This window comes from Nelusetta ayraudi, unplaced genomic scaffold (genome assembly GCF_046127955.1).
Source record: "Nelusetta ayraudi isolate G7.1 ecotype Tasmania unplaced genomic scaffold, CSIRO-AGI_Nayr_v1 ptg000026l, whole genome shotgun sequence".
NCBI lineage: Eukaryota > Metazoa > Chordata > Actinopteri > Tetraodontiformes > Monacanthidae > Nelusetta > Nelusetta ayraudi.
This window is the reverse complement of record NW_027466076.1, coordinates 272160-292061: the sequence shown is the minus strand read 5'-3', so window position 1 is coordinate 292061 and position 19902 is coordinate 272160. Positions and strand designations below refer to the sequence as shown.

Genomic DNA, 19902 nt, shown 5'->3' with positions numbered 1-19902 from the left:
TCTACCCTGCCTTCCCACTATGATACCTGGGAAAGGCTCCAGCAGACCCCCGTGACCCTGAGGTAAGGAATAAACTTGTATTGAAAATTGATGTAATCGAGTCAGACTAGGGGACGAATAACAAGATATTTTGTATTAGTATTGATATAATAATAGTATTTGGGAAACAGTATGGGAGGCGGCAGATGTACAGTTACAGTCTATATCCAGTCAGCCACAGCAATAGTAGTGTCCAGATGGTGGCGCTATTTGCCAAAGAACTCACACACCAGAATGCCCTTCGTGACATCACAGTAATCTGTGGCAGCGATCTTGAGAAAACTTTTCTCTCAAACAGCTGAAGGACCTTCACTGTTTTACAATCCCACTTTGTCATCCAAATAGGTCATCACAGACGAGTGACAACCCTGTCGGCACTTTGGAACTGCAAAACCAAATCATTCTGCCAGTCAGTTCATAGGACAAGTCGAGGAGTGCTGGATGTGAATAGTGCGGCGAGCCTCCTCGCCCTGAATAAACAAAGTGGCTCGTGGCTTATAAATAGTATTGCCTTATGAAAAAGTTGCCAGAGCGGTACGAGCCTCTCTCAGTTACAACTTCCTGTGTTGCAATGATATGCAAAGAACTTCCCCTCTGCTTAGTTCACCAGTCCATCCTCCACTCCTCCCCCCAGACTGCACACCTGAGGCTCCAGCGCCTGTGACTGTGGTTTCTCCGGCAGTCAAAGGGTCCTGCAGCTGACAGAAGCTACTCTGACGACGCTCTCGTGCTGTGACGCCCTGTCAGACTCCGCACAGTCCCAGAGGTGTTCGTGTCTGGCTCTGCTCCGCTAACTGTGAGTACACTCTTCATCTCATTCACTTCTCTGGACTCGGTTTGCAGAACCACTTCCTGGTGCCATGTCTTCCTTCCATCACTCCTGCAGTGTTTTTAGTGCCAAGCATGGTGTTTGTGCAGAAATGCCATTGCTGCAGTCGGTCTTGATAGAGAGCAAATAGTAATAGCCAGGAAGAATCTTTGGAAAACATGTTGAGGCCTTTTTGGTGTTTGTTTTGCAGCTAAAATTTCAATGCCTGATTAAACTAAAGTATTCTTTGACCTTGTTGTGCTGATGAAAGTTCAAAACGATAACAGACCCTCCACTGGGTCAGGAACGTATCCAAGCCCAGAATAAGCCCTGGTACCTGCAACACATCTGTCTTCTCTCTTTTTACCATCACACTTCCACTTTCAACACCTTCATGTATTTTGAAACGTTTCTAGGGGAGGAAGAAACTTAAGTTTTGCAACAGGATTGGCTCTAAGGCACATATTTGCAATTTCTTGAGAGGTGGGTGTCAAGTGCAGGAATGAACTTGCCTTCAATTTTAGTGTACTTGAAAAAAAAATATATTGTTAACTTGTTGTTGCAACTTCAGGTGTCACTCAAGACGAGTTATGTAGTACATAGAAATGCCCTGAAATCACCTGCATTCTAATCATGCTTTTCACATATGACACAAGTAAATTTACTCTTCTGCACACGTTCTCCGCCTCAAAGGGTTGCACAGCGCCGCCGGCAGACAAGACGAGGCATGTGACTCCACGAAGAGTTGTTTCAAGCCAAACGAGTCGGAACTAAGGCAAAGACAAGGCTGTCAGTTAGCGTTGGTCATCTGCAGCTGGTGGGTGCAGCACATTCCAATCTCAGAACCAAGTCCTTTCCCAGGAAGCCCAGAGGCCTGAACAAGCCTTTTAAGTCCAGTTGTCTGAAGGACAAGGTCCCGCTGCAGATCCTCAGTAGTTTGTGTTCTGCAGCCACGCTGTTGAGCTCCACAACTCTGAGCCTAGCATAACGTCTCAGCCCCACAGTTCCACCCAGCATTTTATTTTTATTTTTTTTTACCACCGTTTAATTTTGTACGTATAGAAACACCAACGCTGTGAGCGATGGTCTTCTTGCGGCACAGTGCAGTGTGTCTGCGGCGTCCTCAATCTTCAGAGCTTTGGTCATATTTGGTATACATTAGGGTTTACTTGTTTTGTTTTGTTTTAGATCAGGAAATAACAGGAAATTCCGAAGCCAGCGGCTTCAGTTCCTTATCTCCACTGATGGAATCTCTCATGATCCACAGGGAAAGTGAACAACTGAACAACTCAGGTAGCAGGAGGCCGCGTTTCACAAGCGGCCCAGCTTGAAAAAGAACGTTTGCGCTTCGGCTGCGGCCTGAATCTGTCGGCTGTCCTTAAAGAGACGAGAGCGGATGAGATAAGAACCACTTCCTCCATCTGACAGCAACCGCCACTGTGAAAGAGGTGTCGCAGTGTAATGACAGAGGGCAGAGGAGAGCCTGGCTGCGTGCAAACACGCTGCAGAAAATCCAAGTGATGTAGGTCAAAGCGTGGCACAGTTTCACTCCCTTTTTTGTTAATTTCCTGTTTCGTGGACAACAGTGACAAAATAGAATAGAGAAAATATGACTAACTTCAGAAGAATCTGTGTGGGTCATCGAATACAGCTGTTCAGTGTTTTTTTTTAATCTAAATGTTTCATTCCTTTTTTCTTTGTCTCTTCGGGCAAAAATTCTCATCTGCTTAAAACAACAGACCCTCAGAAAAGTTGCTCCATGACCTACTTTTTAGAATCCAGTCTTGACTTCAACAAAGTTAGAGGTGGAACACACAACTACTGTTTCCTTAGCATAAATGTGTAAATAAGAAGTATATATGATCAAGATTCGGCTGGAATCAGTTGTACAATCTACACCGTCAAAATCAGTCTGACTTTCATCAGCAAAAAAAAAAAAAGACATTATCATTATTATACATTATCATAGTTGTTAGCTGCAAGGCCTCCAGCAGCTAACAGGATGCAGACCAGCAGCTACAGACCTTAAACAAGTACAATCAGACAGTAAAAAAGTGTTCACGGCTCAGCAGCGGCCAGGCCACCCTTTAGCTGTCTCACTTTAATCCCTGTTGGAAAAACCTGTTTCCACCCCGGCTGCCTTCCTCTGATGTGAACAAAGTGCTTCTGATTTGCTCCTGTCAACGCAGGTCAAGATGAAGAAACGGGACACGCCCCTTTGTAAGCAGCAGTCCACGCCCTGCTACAGCAAAGGTGCGACCACACTCACGCACACACACACACACACACACACACACACATACACACACACACACACACACACACAGGGTTTAAGTTAGAGATTGTTGTTGCGTCTGTGGACCAGCGTTTGACTGGCGCCCGCCACGAGACCACGCCCACTCATGTCCTGTATGCTCTGATGGTGCGAGAGCGAAGCAGATCCAGGTCGAGCTAAAAGTAAAAAGTTGTGACAGCGACCCGGACAAAAGGCTCTGTCAACACTCAGCTGGCCTCCTGCCGGCCAATCGCGCGCCTTGTTCCCGTTCTGTTCCTGGAACACGTTTACATTCTGTTTCCTGCAGGGAGACTAAAACTCCGCTCTGGAAAAACTCTCCTGTGTTTATTCTCTTCCAACCACCTGGAACCCAGAAGCTTTGTCATTGTTATTATTGTTATAAATTTTATTGATAGAGTGCTTTTCCGAAATCCTCAAAGATACTTTACAAAAGAAGGTTAAAACATTTCAAAATAAAATTTGCAATCAAAAAAATACTTCAAATTCATTCATTCATTCATCTTCCATTACCGCTTATTCCCGAGCTCAGGGTCACGGGGGTCTACTGGAGCAGCTGTCATAGGGCGAATGCAGGTTACACCTTGGACAAGTCGCCAGTTCATCGCAGAGCTACTTAAAATTATACAGACAAATAAATCAAACGCAGATTAGAGTAAAATAAGCGAAAGCAAGGAGATTAGCAGTAACTAAACATTAGAAGCAGTATGGAGAAGATGCATTTTAAGCAGTGATTTGAATGATGGCAGGTCAGTGCAGTCATGGATGTCAGTTGGGGGTGAGTTCCACAGTGTGGGGGCAGCAACGGAGAAGACACGGTGCCTCCAGGTTTTTCCGACCTTTATTACCCACTGATCAGTCAGTTTTAAGAACCAAACTCTGCGTCCAGTCGGTGATTGTGATACCTGGCGGCGACGTTTCTGCCTCTCTTGCCACATTCCTCGCACCCGCGTGCGTGCCAGCCGCCAATTGTGACATGCCGGCGTGAAATTAGCCCGGCCTGTTGCCAGGGACGCCCTGGGAGCCCCAAAATAGAGGGAGAGGGACACTCAAGACGGCAACAACAAGCAGCAGCTGCATGGTGCGTGCAGCCACCGGAGCTGATAAAACAGCAGCAGCAGAAGCCCTGAGCAGCCAGTCGCAGCTCCAGAGCCGCCAGGGACGCAGCGCAGACACTCAGGAGAGATTCAGAAGGAGTCGGCAGGGAGTCCGTGCGTGTGGGTGCGAGTGTGTGTGATAGAGAGACAGAAAGAGATAGAGAAAGAGCAAGGGAGCAGGAGGGGAGAAGATCCAGTAAAATAGTGTATAGAGTGTATAGAATAGAGTGTTGAGAGAGCTGCCAGGAAACAGGCCTTGGCAAATGAAAGTGACTTAAACTCCAAAGAGTCAAACATGGCCAGAATCCCAGAAGGTAAGAAAGGAATGTTTCCTCTGCTGAGCTCGGAGAGCTTTTCACTGCCGGCACGGAGATGGAGGAGAAGGGGGACGAGGTGGAGGAGGAGGCGGAGAAGAAAGTTGCTTTGGGATGAGAAACGGTTACAAAAGTAGTGAAAAAAAGAAGTTGTGATATTTTAGCACAAATAAACTTTTTGGCTCAGGCAAAAATGCATTTTGACAAAATACGTCTAGTTATTAAATAAATGTAGCTATTTTGTTAAGACCAGTCTGCGAAATTAACAAAAACATCTGGGTGCAAAACATTGTATTTAATAATAATCATAATTATAATATAATATTTCCAGGAATACTTCCTGCACAAGCTGCTGTGATGTCGAAGGACTGAGCTGCCTGCTGGCTGTGGCTCTGCCTCCACCCCTCACAGAGGGGATGTAGGTCAAGGTCACCGTGCCAGCCCTCAGCTGTCCTGGCCCCAGTTCTCACACATGCTGGAAGGCTCGTCAGGAATTACGCCTTGTAAAAAAAAAAAGAAAAAAAAAAAAGGAATGTGCCGTTGGCTGGCAGCTCTCTGGTGGATCCGGTTCCACGCCAGCCACAGACTCTGCAGCCGACACGTTGTTAGCACCACGTTGCTAGCACCACGTTGTGCCGGTGGCTAACTCTAGCGGTGATATTATTAGCAGAGGGTTACAGGAATAGTGGTGGGATCCTGGATGGCAGCAAAAGTTTGTTTACGCTGGTGATGAAGCAAGTTGGAAAAAAAAATCTCAAGTCTGCCGCCTGTCATCACGTCCAGTTGAAATATAAACAGTCTCCAGGGCCGCGGGCTTAAAAACAAGAGTGCATAAGAAAGTCAAGCAGGCAGAAAAGTAAACAGAGATGTTTTTCCAACTTAAAAAAAGTCATGGGAACCAGAAGACACTTTAAAACACTCAAAGTAGGCATTTTCTCTTTTTATAGATGAAGCTACACAAGAGGCCTCACTTGAAAAAAATGCAGTTCTGCTGCTGGAGATTTGGAGTTCAACCCCCAAGGGTCCAGCAGGTTGAGACGATGTCGAAGGAAACAGTTATATTTAGCATAAAAATACAATCTGAAGCCAAGGAAATCGCCTTAAAACTCCTCAACACCGACATTTAAGAAGATATTTTTCCAAGGTACAGATATTAGATATACGAAGAAGGAACTGTTTCAGAGTCGGACTACACCTGACCAGGAAGAGGATCAGAATTCTGAGGATGAGACTGAAGTGGATCCAAAAGAGGGCAATGCTGAGAATGAAATCGATGTAATTCCTTTTTGAACGGGTTGTGTGAACGGGTTGTGAGATGCTTTTCTAAAAACTGTAGTGGACAAAAAGCGGTGAGACATTTCTTTATCTTTGAGCTTGTGTGCCTCCAGCCCTGCCGCCAAATCTCTCAGTGGCCTTGAGATGAAGCACCTGTTGCATGTTTTTGTTTAGTCTTGATTTCGCTCTCCGTCATGTATTCAGCATCGACGGCCAGCGACCAGCGTCTGGTCACCGCGGCAGAAAGTCTCCACGCGCAGAAGGAGAATGGGCGGAGCTTAGCGTAGCTCGGTTCTTTCTTAAACGTTTGGAATTTTAAGATTTTGACATATATAATATTTATGATTCTCTGCACTGACTCCTAACTGTCAGGCTACATTGCAGTCCTGTTAGCAAAGCAGCTGCTCACCTCCAAACCCTCCGGGGGGGGTCAAGAGGTGAAAGCGGCCGACCTGGTCGGCGGCGACGGTGATTGACGGCGTCCCTCGACAACGTGCCCGACACACAGGGAGAAAGAGCAGCGGGCAGTGAAACGGGAGTCGGCCACCGGAGACGTGTTTACCGCGGCCGGGCATCTCGGGGAAACGTGCCGAGCTCGTCGGCTGCACTCTGGTCTATACTGCCAGTAATAATGTTGCTTCTCCTTCTCATCCGCAGCCATCAGGGTTTTATGACATGTTTTGAAAATACGACTTGTCCAGCAGGAAGAGGCTTAGTTTAGAAGAATGCCAACCAGACTGTCGCCAGAGCAGGAAGCCCTCTAGAGATGAGATTAGGTTCGACTTGACTGTCGCTGCACGTGGTCGCATGTACAGGCGGCGGAGTGCAGTTTGTGCTCTCAACAGTGTTCCGCAGGATATAGATAAGCTGTGTGACTACGAGCAGATGTATAAATACAGTTTATGTGGCTACGTGCGGATCTATTTCTGGGGGTCTGCACAGGCTGCATGCAGAAGCTATCGTGTGGTACAGAATCAGTATGATTGTGGGAAAGGACAAGATATGGAGAATGCAAATGGAGATATAAGCAAAAAGTGCATAAATTAGCAATGAGGCTGTTCTTCACTCTCACCGCATAGCATCTGTTGAATTGCATCTCCATCGTTGGGTGAAAAATCCCAGAGGAAATCCTTGAAGAGCAGTAGGTTAGCTAGGACTTTAACCTCTGACCTTCAGACGCTGAAGGCCTGCTGATTCTGTAGAGGCTGCAACCACCAACTCAGGGATTCTATGGCAGTTCTGTCATTGTGTTTCCCGGTTCAACATTCCAATCCAGGACCAGGAGTAAAGGGTTTGGGCATTCCAAGACGCCATCAGTGCTTTTGGAGCAGAGGGAGAATCATGACCATGGAAAATGAATCCAATCCAGTTTGTTTATATAGCACAGTTTGAAAAACGCAGTTTCTGCACAACAATACCAACACAAATAAATATGGTAGAAGCACAAAAATAATAATAATAAAATAAAAAAATCAAATAGGATATAATAAAGCAGAATTAAAGATAAAATACAGAGGGATAAAATAGTATAAACTTACCTGCACAAAATTAAAATAGCATAAAATAAAATAAACTTTGCACTTGTACACACAAAACCAACACGCAAAATGGTGCAAAACCCAGAGTAATAACGTATGATTAAAAAAGGATAACTAACTAAATAAATAAGTAAATAAATGAAAATGCACTGCCCACATAGGATAAAATCTGTGTCTATACAAATGAAAACCACCTGGTGATCAGACCTGGTCCAACATTGTCCACCTTGCCGCTGTACTTGACTGTAACACACCCCTACGTTCCCCTGTGACGTCCAAACTGTCTCCCTGCCGCGCAGAAACGCCGCGGCTTTTCCCCAGGATGTCCATGAGCGAGGTGGACGAGAAGGTGCGGCTGCTGGCGGAGAAGGTCTTCGCCTCGGCGCTCAAGGAGGAGGACACCAAGGACGCCATGGCCCTGTTCACCGTGCAGGAGGACTGTCCCATCGGCCTGCACGAGGACCGGCAGCGGGCGCTGCAGAAGGAGCTGGCCGAGCAGCAGTCGCAGGAGTGCGCCAAGAGGTAGCCGCCACCACCAGCACCACCGGTAGCGGCGCCACCTGCTGGCAACCACTGCCCCTGCCCACCTTCTGACTGTCCTTTCTCTTCTCCAGGAAGAAGAGTTTCATGCTGAAGCGTTCGCAGTCGCTGTCGCTGCAGATTCCGACCGGCGCCGGAGAGTGGATCGCCTCCCTGCCCTGCACACCTGAACCCGGCCTGCCGCAGGCCTTCCCAGACTTCCAGAGGGTGACCATCAGCGGAGATTACTGCGCCGGGGTAAAAAGTTCCATCACACTCTTGTTGGACTTGACTGTGGTGGATCTGAAATGACGCGGCTCGAAATGGGAAAAAAAAGTTGATAAAGTTGCAAAAGACGCGACAAAACAGACTTCAATCTGCCGCCCCTCAAAAAAACACAATCATTTATACACAAGGAAAGAAGTGAAATGCTGGCTGGTTGCTTAAGACATCCTCCATTTTTTTTTCATGTTGTTCTTTGCTACTAACAAAACTAATAGTTCTGCGCGAACCTTCCAGATCACGGTGGAAGACTACGAGCAGGCAGCAAAAAGCCTCCTGGGGGCGCTGTTCATCAGAGAGAAGTACTCCCGGCTGGCTTACCACAGCTTCCCCAGGACCACCGCCCGCTTCCTGCGCAGCTGTCAGGACCAGAAGTGGAGGGAAGAGGATGAGATCCGGCCAGGTGACCGGGAAATAACGAAACAAAAAAACTTCACTTACAAACGGGAAAACTTCTCGCGGGCGTCTGGTGTCTCCAACGACAACAACAACAACAGTGCTGTTGTGGTTCTTATATCAGTTTGTTCTATTTTTATTCCCCCATCGCATACACATTGAGGTTTGAGGGGCTTTGGAGTCAAGGTCAGTCACACTAATCCAGAGGGCAGCCAAGAGCTTCTCCGAAGTGCAGATGAGATGGAAAATGGTGTAATTGGCAGACATGGAGAAACAAGTCTTGGCGGTGGAGGAGGAATGAGTCAGCCTGACTTGGACCCTGATCTTAGATTAGGATGCCACATGAAAAACAAACACAAAAACAGCTGAAATGAGTTCTGCAGCAGAGTCCCTGTGTTTGAAGTGCTCTTTTCTTTTTCTTCTTGGCCTCGGTAGATATCTGGCCTTTCCCCCACGAAGGCGAGGACCCCTACACCATGGAGGGCATCCCCGAGGACCTCGCCTACCAGCTGCAGATGAAGGACGGCATCGTTCACGTGTACGACAGCGCCGAGGACCTGAAGCAGCAGAAGCCACACAGTCTCCCCTACCCGGACCTGGAGACCTTCGCCATAGACCTGAGCCACGTCCTGGCGATGATCGCCGACGGCCCCACGTAAGCGCCCCTGGTCCAGAGTTGAAACCATCAATCAAAAGAAAAGTAATTAATGACAAAGCGTTTTGGCAGGAAGACCTACTGCCACAGGCGACTGAACTTCCTGGCCTCCAAATTCTACCTTCACGAGATGCTGAATGAAATGGCAGAGCTGAAGGAGCTGAAGAGCGTTCCACACCGGGATTTCTACAATGTCAGAAAGGTAGAAACGTTCCATAAAGGCGGCGATTTAGTCTTCATCTTCACCCTTCGTCCTCTCATGTTTTGCCAGTGTGACCTCCATCCGGGAGACTTCGCTGTTTGTCTCACTGTGCCCCGTCTTGCCGTTGTTTGCCGTGTGCCGAGTGCAGGTGGACACACACATACACGCCGCAGCCTGCATGAACCAGAAGCACCTACTGAAGTTCATAAAGACCACGTACCAGACGGAGGCAGACCGTGAGGTCCTTGAGAAAGGAGGTCAGAAGTTTAAACTCAGGGAGGTGTTCAGCACCATCGACATGGACCCGTACGACCTCACAGTGGACTCTCTGGACGTGCACGCTGTAAGTGTGAATTCACAGTATGTCACATTGTTGGAATGAGAACTTCACTTGTCATTGCGTAACGTCTCCCCTGGTGCTCAGCGTTGCCTTTTTTCACCCAGGGAAGACAGACCTTCCACCGCTTTGACAAGTTCAACTCCAAGTACAACCCAGTGGGCGCCAGCGAGCTGCGAGAGATCTACCTGAAGACGGACAACTACATCGGGGGAGACTACTTTGCGCGTCTCGTCAAGGTGGAGTCAGACTATGGTTAAGGGATAGGGAGTAGAGGGGGTGGTTGGAGTTGAGGTTGAGTTTAGGGTTGAGTTAGCATTAGGTTTAGGGTTTGGGTTTGGGTTATTTGGACACAGTATATTCTTGATTATTGAGTCGCTCAAAAACTGTGAAGTGTTTTGTTTTTTGGGAACTAACTCAGCTGAGTCAGCGTGGGTTTGCAAGCAGCTTACATATGTCAGCATTGTCCTTTTTCTCTGGGTGGGGTCAACGGCGATGAACTCTTGCCTTATAAAAGTGTGGCACTCACTTCCTGTGGTCTGCTGTCTTTTTCAGGAAGTGGCCAAGGACCTGGAGGAGAGCAAGTATCAGCACGCCGAGCCTCGCTTGTCTATTTACGGCCGCTCGGCCAGCGAGTGGGACAACCTGGCGAACTGGTTCATCCAGCACAAGGTGCACTCGCCCAACATGAGGTGGATGATACAGATTCCCCGGATCTAGTGAGTCCTCGGTCAGAGTGAGAGATCGTACATGTGCATCCGCCTGAGATCATGCTGCCCGATGCTCATGTGCCGCTGGACAGACTTCATTTCTCCTTCTTTTGCCTTCAGCGACATCTTCAGGTCAAAGAAGTTGGTGCCGCACTACGCCAAAATGCTGGAGAACATCTTTCTGCCACTGTTTGAGGCGACCGTTAATCCACAACAGCACAAAGCCTTACACGTCTTCCTAAAATACGTACGTACCCAACAAACTCCACATCCTCCTGTGTGCAAACAACAAAACACAAACTGAAATGAGAAAAAAAACAAGAAAAAAAAATCCTATCTGTCCACCAGGTGACTGGCTTCGACAGCGTGGACGACGAGTCGAAGCACAGCGACCATATGTTCTCTCACCGCAGCCCGAAGCCTGAGGTGTGGACATCTGAAAACAACCCTCCCTACACCTACTACCTCTTCTACATGTACGCCAACATCATGGTGCTCAACAACCTTCGCAAGTAAGTCCAGCACAAGAGCGAACACAGATAATCACAGAGATCTTCAGGAGTGAGCTCACACACCTTAACTTAACTTCTGTTCCGTGTTCTTCTCAAGCCTCCTGTAGTGCTGCAATGTCCCACACTCAATGTGCTTGTCCTTCAATCCAAAATGCTCATTAGCCACCAAGACCAACCCCAAATCCAACCAGAAAGCCAACCTGAACCCCATTCCTAACTGCAGTACCTAGCATAACCTCAACCCTGACCGTTCCCATAACACTCTACCCGATCCCTGAACCTAACCTACCCCAGCACTGGCCCTGACCTTTTCCTGACCTTAACTCTAACCCAGTTGGTGTTCTTCACTCTCAGAAAAAGCCTTCTTCTTATTATTATTTTGTAGTTGTGTTTCAATTCACTTGTGGACAACAGCAAGGTTCACACAGCGTTATCGTCTGTCCCTGCACAGAGAGCGAGGACTGAACACATTCCAGTTCCGTCCCCACTGTGGCGAGGCTGGATCCATCACGCATCTGGTCACCGCCTTCCTTACGGCAGACAACATCTCCCATGGCCTTAATCTCAAGAAGGTGCAAGAAACTCAAGAGTTTTTTTTCAGCATGTCGCCAGCATTTTCCCACATAATAACAGTACGCTGCTGTATCTTCCTCAGAGTCCCGTGCTCCAGTACCTGTACTACCTGGCCCAGGTTCCTATCGCCATGTCGCCACTGAGCAACAACAGCCTGTTCCTGGAGTACTCCAAGAACCCGCTGAGGGAGTTCCTTCAGAAAGGCCTGTGTGTGTCGCTGTCCACCGACGACCCCATGCAGTTCCACTACACCAAGGTGGGGAAACCGAGGACGGCCGTGTGCGTATGTCGCTGGTGAGATGTTCCTCAACCGCGATTGTTCTTGAAAACCCCTTTCCCAGGAGGCCCTGATGGAGGAGTACGCCATCGCAGCCCAGCTGTGGAAGCTGAGCACCTGCGACCTGTGTGAAATAGCCAGAAACAGCGTGTTGCAGAGTGGCCTCTCGCATCAGGTAGCGTCTGCTATAATGACTCAATAGGAGGATGGAAGAAGAGTCTATTTATCACACACAGTGGGACATTCACATGCTGCAGCAGCATCAGACCGTAATGGAGGCTGGGCCTGCAGTGCACTAAGAGCAACAATGTAGCAATTTAGAGATTAGATTAGATTAGACACAAATTGTTCCGTAAACTTCCCAGCATTTGTTGAAAGCCAAGTTAGATTCATTCTGTTGTCGGTGTAACAACAGAATGAATCTAACTCGTGGATATTTATTGGTGTTTTCCCACCAATAAATAAACTGTAATATAGTTTCAGTATAGTAGATCAATAATATAAATATATATTGATCTACTATCACTACATTGCCTAAACTTTTTTTTTCCTTTAAGCCCAATCAAAGTACATTACAAGCAAGGAATAAACAAGAGTTTCATATTATTTTTTATCTATTATTTATGCTTTACTAAACTAGGTCACTGAATCTTTCTTGATCGCTGCTGGTTACTCTCACCTCTGACAGTAAAAGTGTTTGCGGTTACGCACTCAGAGTTTTTGTCAGCCGTTGGCCACAGCTTTCAGAAACTTGGCCATTTTTCAGGAAAACGCTCAACAGATGAGAAACATAAAAAGGACAAATTTTCAAACAGCGCCCCCTGCCTGCTGCCGTGCTAACTTACTCGATCGTCTGCAGGAGAAGAAGCACTTCATCGGTTCCAACTACCTGCAAGACGGGCCGGAGGGCAACGACATCCGGCGGACAAACGTGGCGCAGATCCGCATGGCCTACCGCCACGAGACTCTGTGCAATGAACTCAGTTTCCTGGTGGACGCAGTGAAGGCCGACGGCGACGCCCTGATTCTTCCTCCAGGGGTCATCGCCAACGTCCCCGGGCAGTAGGCGCGTTTTTTCAAAATCCTCAAATTCCTCGTCCAGAATTTAAAATCAGTGAATTTCCACTCTGTTATTGTTTCTCTTGTGTGAACGATATCTTGTTGCATGGTCATATTTCTGTTTTCACCGCAGTGTTAATGAGTCTGGTCAGTCCTTCAAGAGGCTCATCTGAGCCGGTCAAAGACTTGAGCTCCGTTGCAAAGACTGTGTGAAAAAAAATTGAGTTGGCTCTACAACTCGACAAAGTGAAGTGCACAACATGACACAGTTTGATGCTGCAGTCACATTTCTACCTTTCACACTGAATGTCAAAAGTTTGCATGTTGGCAAGAAGAAGCGAGTGGCTGGAAGGCACAGCGTCAAGGTTTGCACTTTTCACACTTGATTAATGTGTAAGAACTACCAAAGTACAATTTTGATGTTTTTTTTCTATGTTAATTCTCATCTTTTTAATATTGAATAAAAGCCACAATGAACAGTAACTGTTGTGTTTGTTCGCCTCGTCAGTGTGCATCAAAGGCAGCTTGCAGTTTTTGTCATGACCAATGGAAGTACAGAGCCACTGCTAGCTTAATGGTGTTTCCAATATTACCATCCACTTGTACATCTACTGTGGTACAGAAGGTCGGCGGTTCAAGTCAACCTAAAATAACCTTTAGTAATAATCTTAGTAAAGATTTTTTTTTAGTGAATTGATATTTTCCTTTTTTTTGTTAGAGCAAGTCATACATCTTAATATTACATTTCATGATGCATGAATTGATGTAATTTTACCACTTATCACCCTGCATATTTGCAGTACGGGGTAAAATAAAAAGTAGTAAAATTAAATAAATGTATATATCATGAAATGTGCCAATACATTTGAAATAATTGCTTGAACAAATAAACATCAATGCATTTGAAAACGTTATTTTCCTGATGTTGCTCAACATTTAATGATTTGGCTGCAGCGCCAGTGAGAAACTTCACCCCCTCTGGCCAACATCTGTCACTGCAGCAACGCCTAATTCCTAGAAATATAATTTAACCATTGATGAATCATTATTCTCCATAACAAACGCAAACTCATAAAGTGCAAAATGTGTGCGTCTGTTTATTAGATATGATACAATAAGGGAGTTTTTTTTTAAAATTCATTGATTATTATACAATTCATTTACATGTAGTTCTTATGACTATAGTTAAATCGAACAGAATTATTTCCATTCCCCAGTATATTAATGATGCAATAATTATGGAATTTTGGTAAAACTTATTATTACAGACAAGTCTCTTTTTCACCCCCCAGAACTTAAAAAAGATTTCAGCATCTGATATTTTAGACCACAACAACAAAACTGTGCTGTCACTGTGGTGATTAACAAAAAAAAATGAAAATAAAAGCAACGGCGGAGCTTTAAAGTGCCAAACATCTGCAGCAGCAGTTCATGACTGCTTTATCAACAGTACATTAATGAAATACAGCTTTAGAATAATCTGCAAAATACATGTATATTGCATCAGCCTTGCATAACTGTGTAGAATTGCTGTGTATTATTTGGATGATCGAAAGCTAATCGGTGTAATATGCAAACTTCGCAGTGAAAAAAACTAAACTAGTTAAAGAGAAATTCAAAACTGAACTAAAAAACTGAGCATTCCTACAACAACCCCAAGCAGGTCGTCTTCAGCTTGAAATCACATGACTCATAAATCAAGGCAAAGTTACTTCTGTAGACCTGAAATGATGCACTTGTTTTTCTCCATTATCTAGGAAGTAAGAGATGACTTGTTTCTGACGGGTCATACAGTACACAAGCAGGAAATGAAAAAGAATGAAGCTCAATTTAAAAAAAATAATAATCTAGACATAAATTACAGCATAAAAAAAGAACAGCGCTGAAAAGTGGTTATTTCCATCAGAGGAGAAGAAAACCTCGTCACCAAATGAAGTGACAGGATGGTGAGTTTCGCACGTCACGTTCTGAGCTGCAGGTCGGGAGGAGGAGTTTGCCAGAGAGGTCACTCAGGGTCGGAACATGCAGGCTTGCGCTGCATGGCCTCGTTTTAAAAAGCGTTTTTAAAATTTTCACCACCAGCCTCAAACCCGCAACCAGCTGCTTGGTTGGGAAAGTGTTTCTCTAGAGAAGGGAAGAGATGAAAAATGCTGGCCTGAACCTGAATCTGGACCTGAACCTGGACCTGGTCTTGGATCTGGACCTTATTTAAGATGATTACATGATCTATGAATCAAAGCCAATTCTCACTCATCTACAGGTTTCCATCAGTGGGAAAATATCCAGCTGATGAGCCGTAGAGGTTGCCAGGTTCTCTGTGACACAGCTAAGCTTGCACCTAGCGAGCCTCACACGGCTCGCGAGGCAACATAAATTCTCATAGTAAGGTGCCTGGGCGTTTGACTTGGGCTCGCGCTCTCACGTCAAACTCCGCGTGTTGAAATGAAGGTGTGACACCGCCCCCTAGTGCAGGCCGCTTACGCAGCACGGCCTGGTCCCGGTGAGTTCCGAGCGAGGTGGCGAGGTGCGTTCCGCTACGGCTGGTGCGGCTGGCCGGCGTCGTCGGCCAGGTTGAGGATGTAACCGGCGATGTCCTCCTCCGTGGGGATGTCGGACAGCACCCACGACTCCTTGGCGGCCGTCACCTGCAGCCGACACATGGGACAGTGTCGACTCTGATCGCTCCTGGGAGAGAAGGTTGTGGAGGAAGAGGAGGAGGAGGAGGAGCAGGATGGTAAGTAGGAAGGACGTGTTGAGGAGTTGCGTCATGTTTTTTTTTTTTTTTTTCAACACGAAACGGTTCTGATTGGGCAGTCTCACCATTTGTCGATGCACTTCTGACAGAAGCTGTGAGCGCAGGGCAGGATGAGGTCAGCCTTGCCGTCCATGCAGATGCAGCACTCCTCCTCGTCGGTCAGCTGCTTCACCCTGCGTGGCAGACAGCCAATCAGAGCCAAGCTGAGTCTGGAGCGACGCCAACTGAGTGGCACGTCTCTTTATTCGCCCCCCTGACTGAACGCTAACAACCGTCCGCCCTGCTGTCTCAGAGGTGGAGCGCCAGCAACTTAGTGAGGGGGAATTATTTTATTACTTTTTCACAATTACACAGATAAATGTTTTTATTATTGCTGTCAAACAATTCTTTTTTTTTAATCACGATTAATTGCAGAATCTTCATAGTTAACTACGATTAATCGTCGTCCGGTGCTAACCTGGCCTTATTGATGAATGCGTTAACACTGACAGCCCTAGTTTCTACTGTAGTTAGTTAATTAACTATCTTTATGTTATTTACCTAAAGATCTTTGTCTTTGTGTTTTACCATGATCACAATCTATCTATAATCTATAGCTAATCGACTAACTATTAAGACAAAAACTACAAAAACTACAAAGTATCGGTATCAGTACGGGCGATACTATCCCTTTACTTAGTATGGCCCACCCCTAGTTCTCAGACTGCTGCTGGACACAATCACACTGCCGCTGCTCTACCTGCCCATCCACATGCTGGCCTGGCACGACTCGGCGGAGGGCAGCTGGGCTGCGGTGGCTGCGGCGCCCTCTGCTGACAGCACCTGGGCAGCCTGGCTGGTGATGTCGCGGTACAACTGGGTGAACTGGTACAGGTTCATGATGCGCGACGCCTCCATCGTGCCCGTCTCCTTGTTGATCTGGGCGAGAGGCAGAGGCAGTCACATGACCACTAGGGGGCAGCAAAAACGTGAGCGTGACAGCGACACGGGATTCACCAGCAGGTTCCGTCGTTTCCGTCGACAGTTACGACTCTGGCGATCACTTTGACGGTGTTGCATGGTCACTTCCTGCATCCTACCTCTCCAACGTGTCGACGGCGGACGTGTGTGTGTGTGTGTGTGTGTGTGTGTGTGTGTGTGGACCTGGGAGATGGTGGGCTCTCTCTCACCTTGGTGCACAGGACCCGGACGGCGACCTTCCACAAGGCGGTGGCGTCGGATCCTGGCTGCACCTCAAACAGCAGGTGCTTTGGCTGTCCAGTGGCCAACTTGGCAGTGCTGAGAGGACACACACACACACACACACAAGGTAAACTTCGGGAAAAAAAACAAACATCCTGCACTGTGTCAAAGCCAGCTGTGAGCAGGACAGGAAACGCACACTGTGACTCATGCAGACGCACAAAGAAATAATGTTTCCACAAATTTCAAGATCCAAGAGAAAAGACAAAACTTTCATTTGTTTGTTTGTTTGAACTTGAGCCAAGTTTTCCTGCCACTTTGAGAGCAGCAGAGGTAAATGTCCTGTTTGCAGAGGCTGGTGCTTTAGAGGACGGTGGGAAGGTCAAATTAGAGATATTGGCTGGGCTAAAGCTCGCAAAAAAAGAGGCAAAAAAAAACAATCTGCCTGCAGCAGATGCAGCTGTTTTTTTTTTTTTTGTTTTTTTTACAGAAGTGAACACCTTCAAACTTCCGGTAGCTGCTTTGAATCGAGGACGAATGCTGACTTACACGTCGTTCAGCTCGGCAACTCTGCCCAGAAACTCCTCGTAGGTCAGGTACCCGCTGTCGCGGACCAGTCCGATGTGTTTCACCAGCTTCTCGGGCAGATGGCTCACCGCCTGACCTGAGAGCTGCTGGCCCATCGCTGCTGCTGTTGCTGCTGTTGCTGCTGCTGGTGCCACCACTTGGACAACAGTGATGGAGGGAAGTTCATTCAGCTCCACAGGGTCTGGTGAGAAACGATTGGTTCTATTTATTGGATTAAATATCAAAAAACAACAACCAGAATTTAAGCTCAGAGTATGAGGAAGTTTTTTTTTCTTTTTTTAAATGTATGATGATGTATGATTTGTGTACATATATATATTTTAATTCCCCAATTCTGCCAGGGTTGTAAACACTATAATAAAAGCAGGTGTTTAGACAGTCATGTGACAGCAACAGCACCGGCTAAATAATGGAATTATCACTTTTAGTTGGAACTTAAACTGTTGTATTTCGATACCAAGCGATTTGATAATGAAACTGCCTCCTGCAAACAAAGTGTGTGTGTGTTTTTTTTCCTTTTGTACAGTGTTGGAATATCATCGGGCCGCTCGTGTCACGTGACAAACAGTAGCCGTCAAAATCAGGAATTGGGAAAATAAAGGAAGAAGTGAATCCAAAGAAAGGAAACAGGGTTTCTCACGTTTTCGTGAGTCAACCTGTGCGGAAGTTTTTTTTTCCTGTTTGCTTTCACTTTAGCTGCAGCTCATTCGAGCCCTGATTCCAGGGTTTAAGACAAAAAGAGACCAAGGTAAACTACAGATTAGACTGATCACTGATGTGATTTATTATGGGAAATAAAATAAAACGTTCCTCGAGTCAAAAACAGCTGCGACTTTGACCAACGACGTTTCTGTTTCACAACGACCACCAACCTGACGGCACCAGATTGAGACGTCAGGAGAGGACAAGTTTAAAAGCAGACACGCATAAAACAAGAAATATCAGTACGGTCCAAAGCGGGAAGGACGAGGCTTCCTTACCATGAATTCCACATTTAGCGTCCGCGGCTCACTGGTTAGCTTCGCTGTCAAAACACGGTCGCCGTGTGATGACGTCATCACATCGCGCACAATTTCTCGTCGTTTTTTTCCTATCCACCTATCATATGCTGTTGTCTTAAAAATGTAATCACCAATACTTTCCGTCCTTCTTTGTTGTACACTGTAAATGTTACTTGTAATCACCACAATAAAATATAATGTTTTCTGTGGCGTAATGAAAGGCTAAGGCTTTATTTTTAAGATTACAAATGGTTCAGAGAAGTAACAGAATAACTAACGGGATTCATGATGTCTTCATTTAACAAATGCGATTGTTAGTATTTTTTTTTAAAATCACAAACACATGATTTTTTTTTTTAGTTTTCATGTTTCAACGTAAACTTCCGTCTTCCCCAGAAGGTCAAATGGGTAGTGTTGTGTGATATGTTTTATCAGCTGACAGGTGTGGTCCACCTGTCAAAATCATCTGACAGGTGGACCACACCTCCTGCTGTTCGTGCACTAGGACTGCGCTCCAGGTATGGGCAACACCATCACCATACCTGGAGGCTTGTGCTGGTAGTGTTTCCTAAATATGGTGCACAGGCCATAGCCATGGAGCTATTCAGACGGTTCCTAGCTGGTATGGACCCAGTTCTGTATGCACAATGTCATGAGCATGGAGCCACTTTGTTGATGGAAGCTTTAGCTGTGTCATGCAGATGGGAACAAGCTCAGGAGGCTCTGCGATTCTTCCCCCACTTGCTCTCACACCAGCCTGCACACAGAGGACAACTTCCTCTTTTCCACAAGATGCGCCACTACATCACAATCAGACCAATCTCCTCCTAACCTTATGAATGCAATGAAATGGCTATCAGAGGATGTACGTGCACTCAAACTGGAAGTTGCTCACCTGCAACAGCACCATGAGCATTCTGCCACCTGCAGGACAACTTGCAGCACCACTGAGACTTTTCCAGGAGCAGGCATGACTCTCCTACCTTGTCTTGGCAAGCATGGTCGGGTCGTAACCACTCTGGTTTGACCTAACCAATACATGATGATTTTTTCTAAATCACATTGTGCATGGTCGCTTCTTCTCCACCTCCTCTTCGTGAGCATCATGCTACTGGCAGCAATAGTCGCTTCTCACACTGCATAATCATTTATTTATTATTATTATTATTATTATTATTATTATTATTATTATTATTATTATTATTATTATTATTATTATTATTATTATTGTTATTAGTGGAGTTTGCATGTTCTCCCTCTATGTAGGTTCTCCTCCCTCAGTCCAAAGACATGCATGAGGCAAATTGGGAACTCTAAATTGTCCGTAGGTGTGAGAGCAAATGGTAGTTTGTCTTTCTATGTAGTGCTGTGATGAACTGGTGAATTGTCCAGGGAGTCACCCTGCCTTCACCCTTTGGCAGCTGGGAGAGGCTCCAGCAGATCCCCACAACCCTGAGTGCAGGATGAAGTGGGTATTCCAAATGGATGGA

General features: G+C 46.3%; 2 protein-coding genes across 5 annotated transcripts; one reads left to right on the top strand and one right to left on the bottom strand.

Annotated features, from left to right (window-relative positions):
• The first annotated feature begins 654 nt into the window (after positions 1-654).
• ampd3b (adenosine monophosphate deaminase 3b) lies at positions 655-13369 on the top strand. Of its 3 annotated transcripts, XM_076028616.1 has the most exons (17): positions 655-835; positions 1264-1330; positions 3037-3100; positions 7664-7886; positions 7979-8141; positions 8403-8568; positions 8997-9216; positions 9289-9418; positions 9567-9761; positions 9863-9994; positions 10311-10474; positions 10586-10712; positions 10814-10977; positions 11429-11549; positions 11633-11806; positions 11892-12002; positions 12687-13369. In XM_076028616.1, exons 3-17 carry the CDS (start codon positions 3043-3045, stop codon positions 12891-12893), a joined length of 2355 nt encoding a protein of 784 aa, XP_075884731.1. In that variant the 5' UTR covers positions 655-835; positions 1264-1330; positions 3037-3042; the 3' UTR covers positions 12894-13369. The 3 variants fall into 3 exon arrangements, with proteins under 3 accessions (XP_075884731.1, XP_075884730.1, XP_075884732.1); XM_076028615.1 differs by lacking the exon at positions 1264-1330 and having other exon boundaries at positions 656-835; XM_076028617.1 differs by lacking the exons at positions 655-835; positions 1264-1330; positions 3037-3100 and adding an exon at positions 4451-4551.
• An 803-nt stretch (positions 13370-14172) lies between these two features.
• On the bottom strand, positions 14173-18439 carry rnf141 (ring finger protein 141). 2 transcript variants are annotated; one of them, XM_076028613.1, is made up of 6 exons: positions 18392-18439; positions 17373-17592; positions 16811-16919; positions 16381-16559; positions 15707-15814; positions 14173-15571 (listed from the first exon to the last, which is right to left on the bottom strand). In XM_076028613.1, exons 2-6 carry the CDS (start codon positions 17504-17506, stop codon positions 15421-15423), a joined length of 681 nt encoding a protein of 226 aa, XP_075884728.1. In that variant the 5' UTR covers positions 17507-17592; positions 18392-18439; the 3' UTR covers positions 14173-15420. The 2 variants fall into 2 exon arrangements, with proteins under 2 accessions (XP_075884728.1, XP_075884729.1); XM_076028614.1 differs by lacking the exon at positions 18392-18439 and adding an exon at positions 18052-18071.
• Positions 18440-19902: the final 1463 nt, after the last annotated feature.

Bases quoted from the DNA above. Each gene is read 5' to 3' on its own strand.
- ampd3b (XM_076028616.1), top strand. From the start codon at position 3,043: ATGAAGAAACGGGACACGCCCCTTTGTAAGCAGCAGTCCACGCCCTGC. The intron at 3,101-7,663 runs GTGCGACCACAC...CCTGCCGCGCAG, and splicing joins CACGCCCTGCTACAGCAAAG to AAACGCCGCGGCTTTTCCCC. The intron at 10,978-11,428 runs GTAAGTCCAGCA...GTCCCTGCACAG, and splicing joins GTGCTCAACAACCTTCGCAA to AGAGCGAGGACTGAACACAT.
- rnf141 (XM_076028613.1), bottom strand. From the start codon at position 17,506: ATGGGCCAGCAGCTCTCAGGTCAGGCGGTGAGCCATCTGCCCGAGAAG. The intron at 15,815-16,380 runs GTAGAGCAGCGG...TCTGCCACGCAG, and splicing joins GCCAGCATGTGGATGGGCAG to GGTGAAGCAGCTGACCGACG. The intron at 15,572-15,706 runs GTGAGACTGCCC...CTTCTCTCCCAG, and splicing joins CAGAAGTGCATCGACAAATG to GAGCGATCAGAGTCGACACT.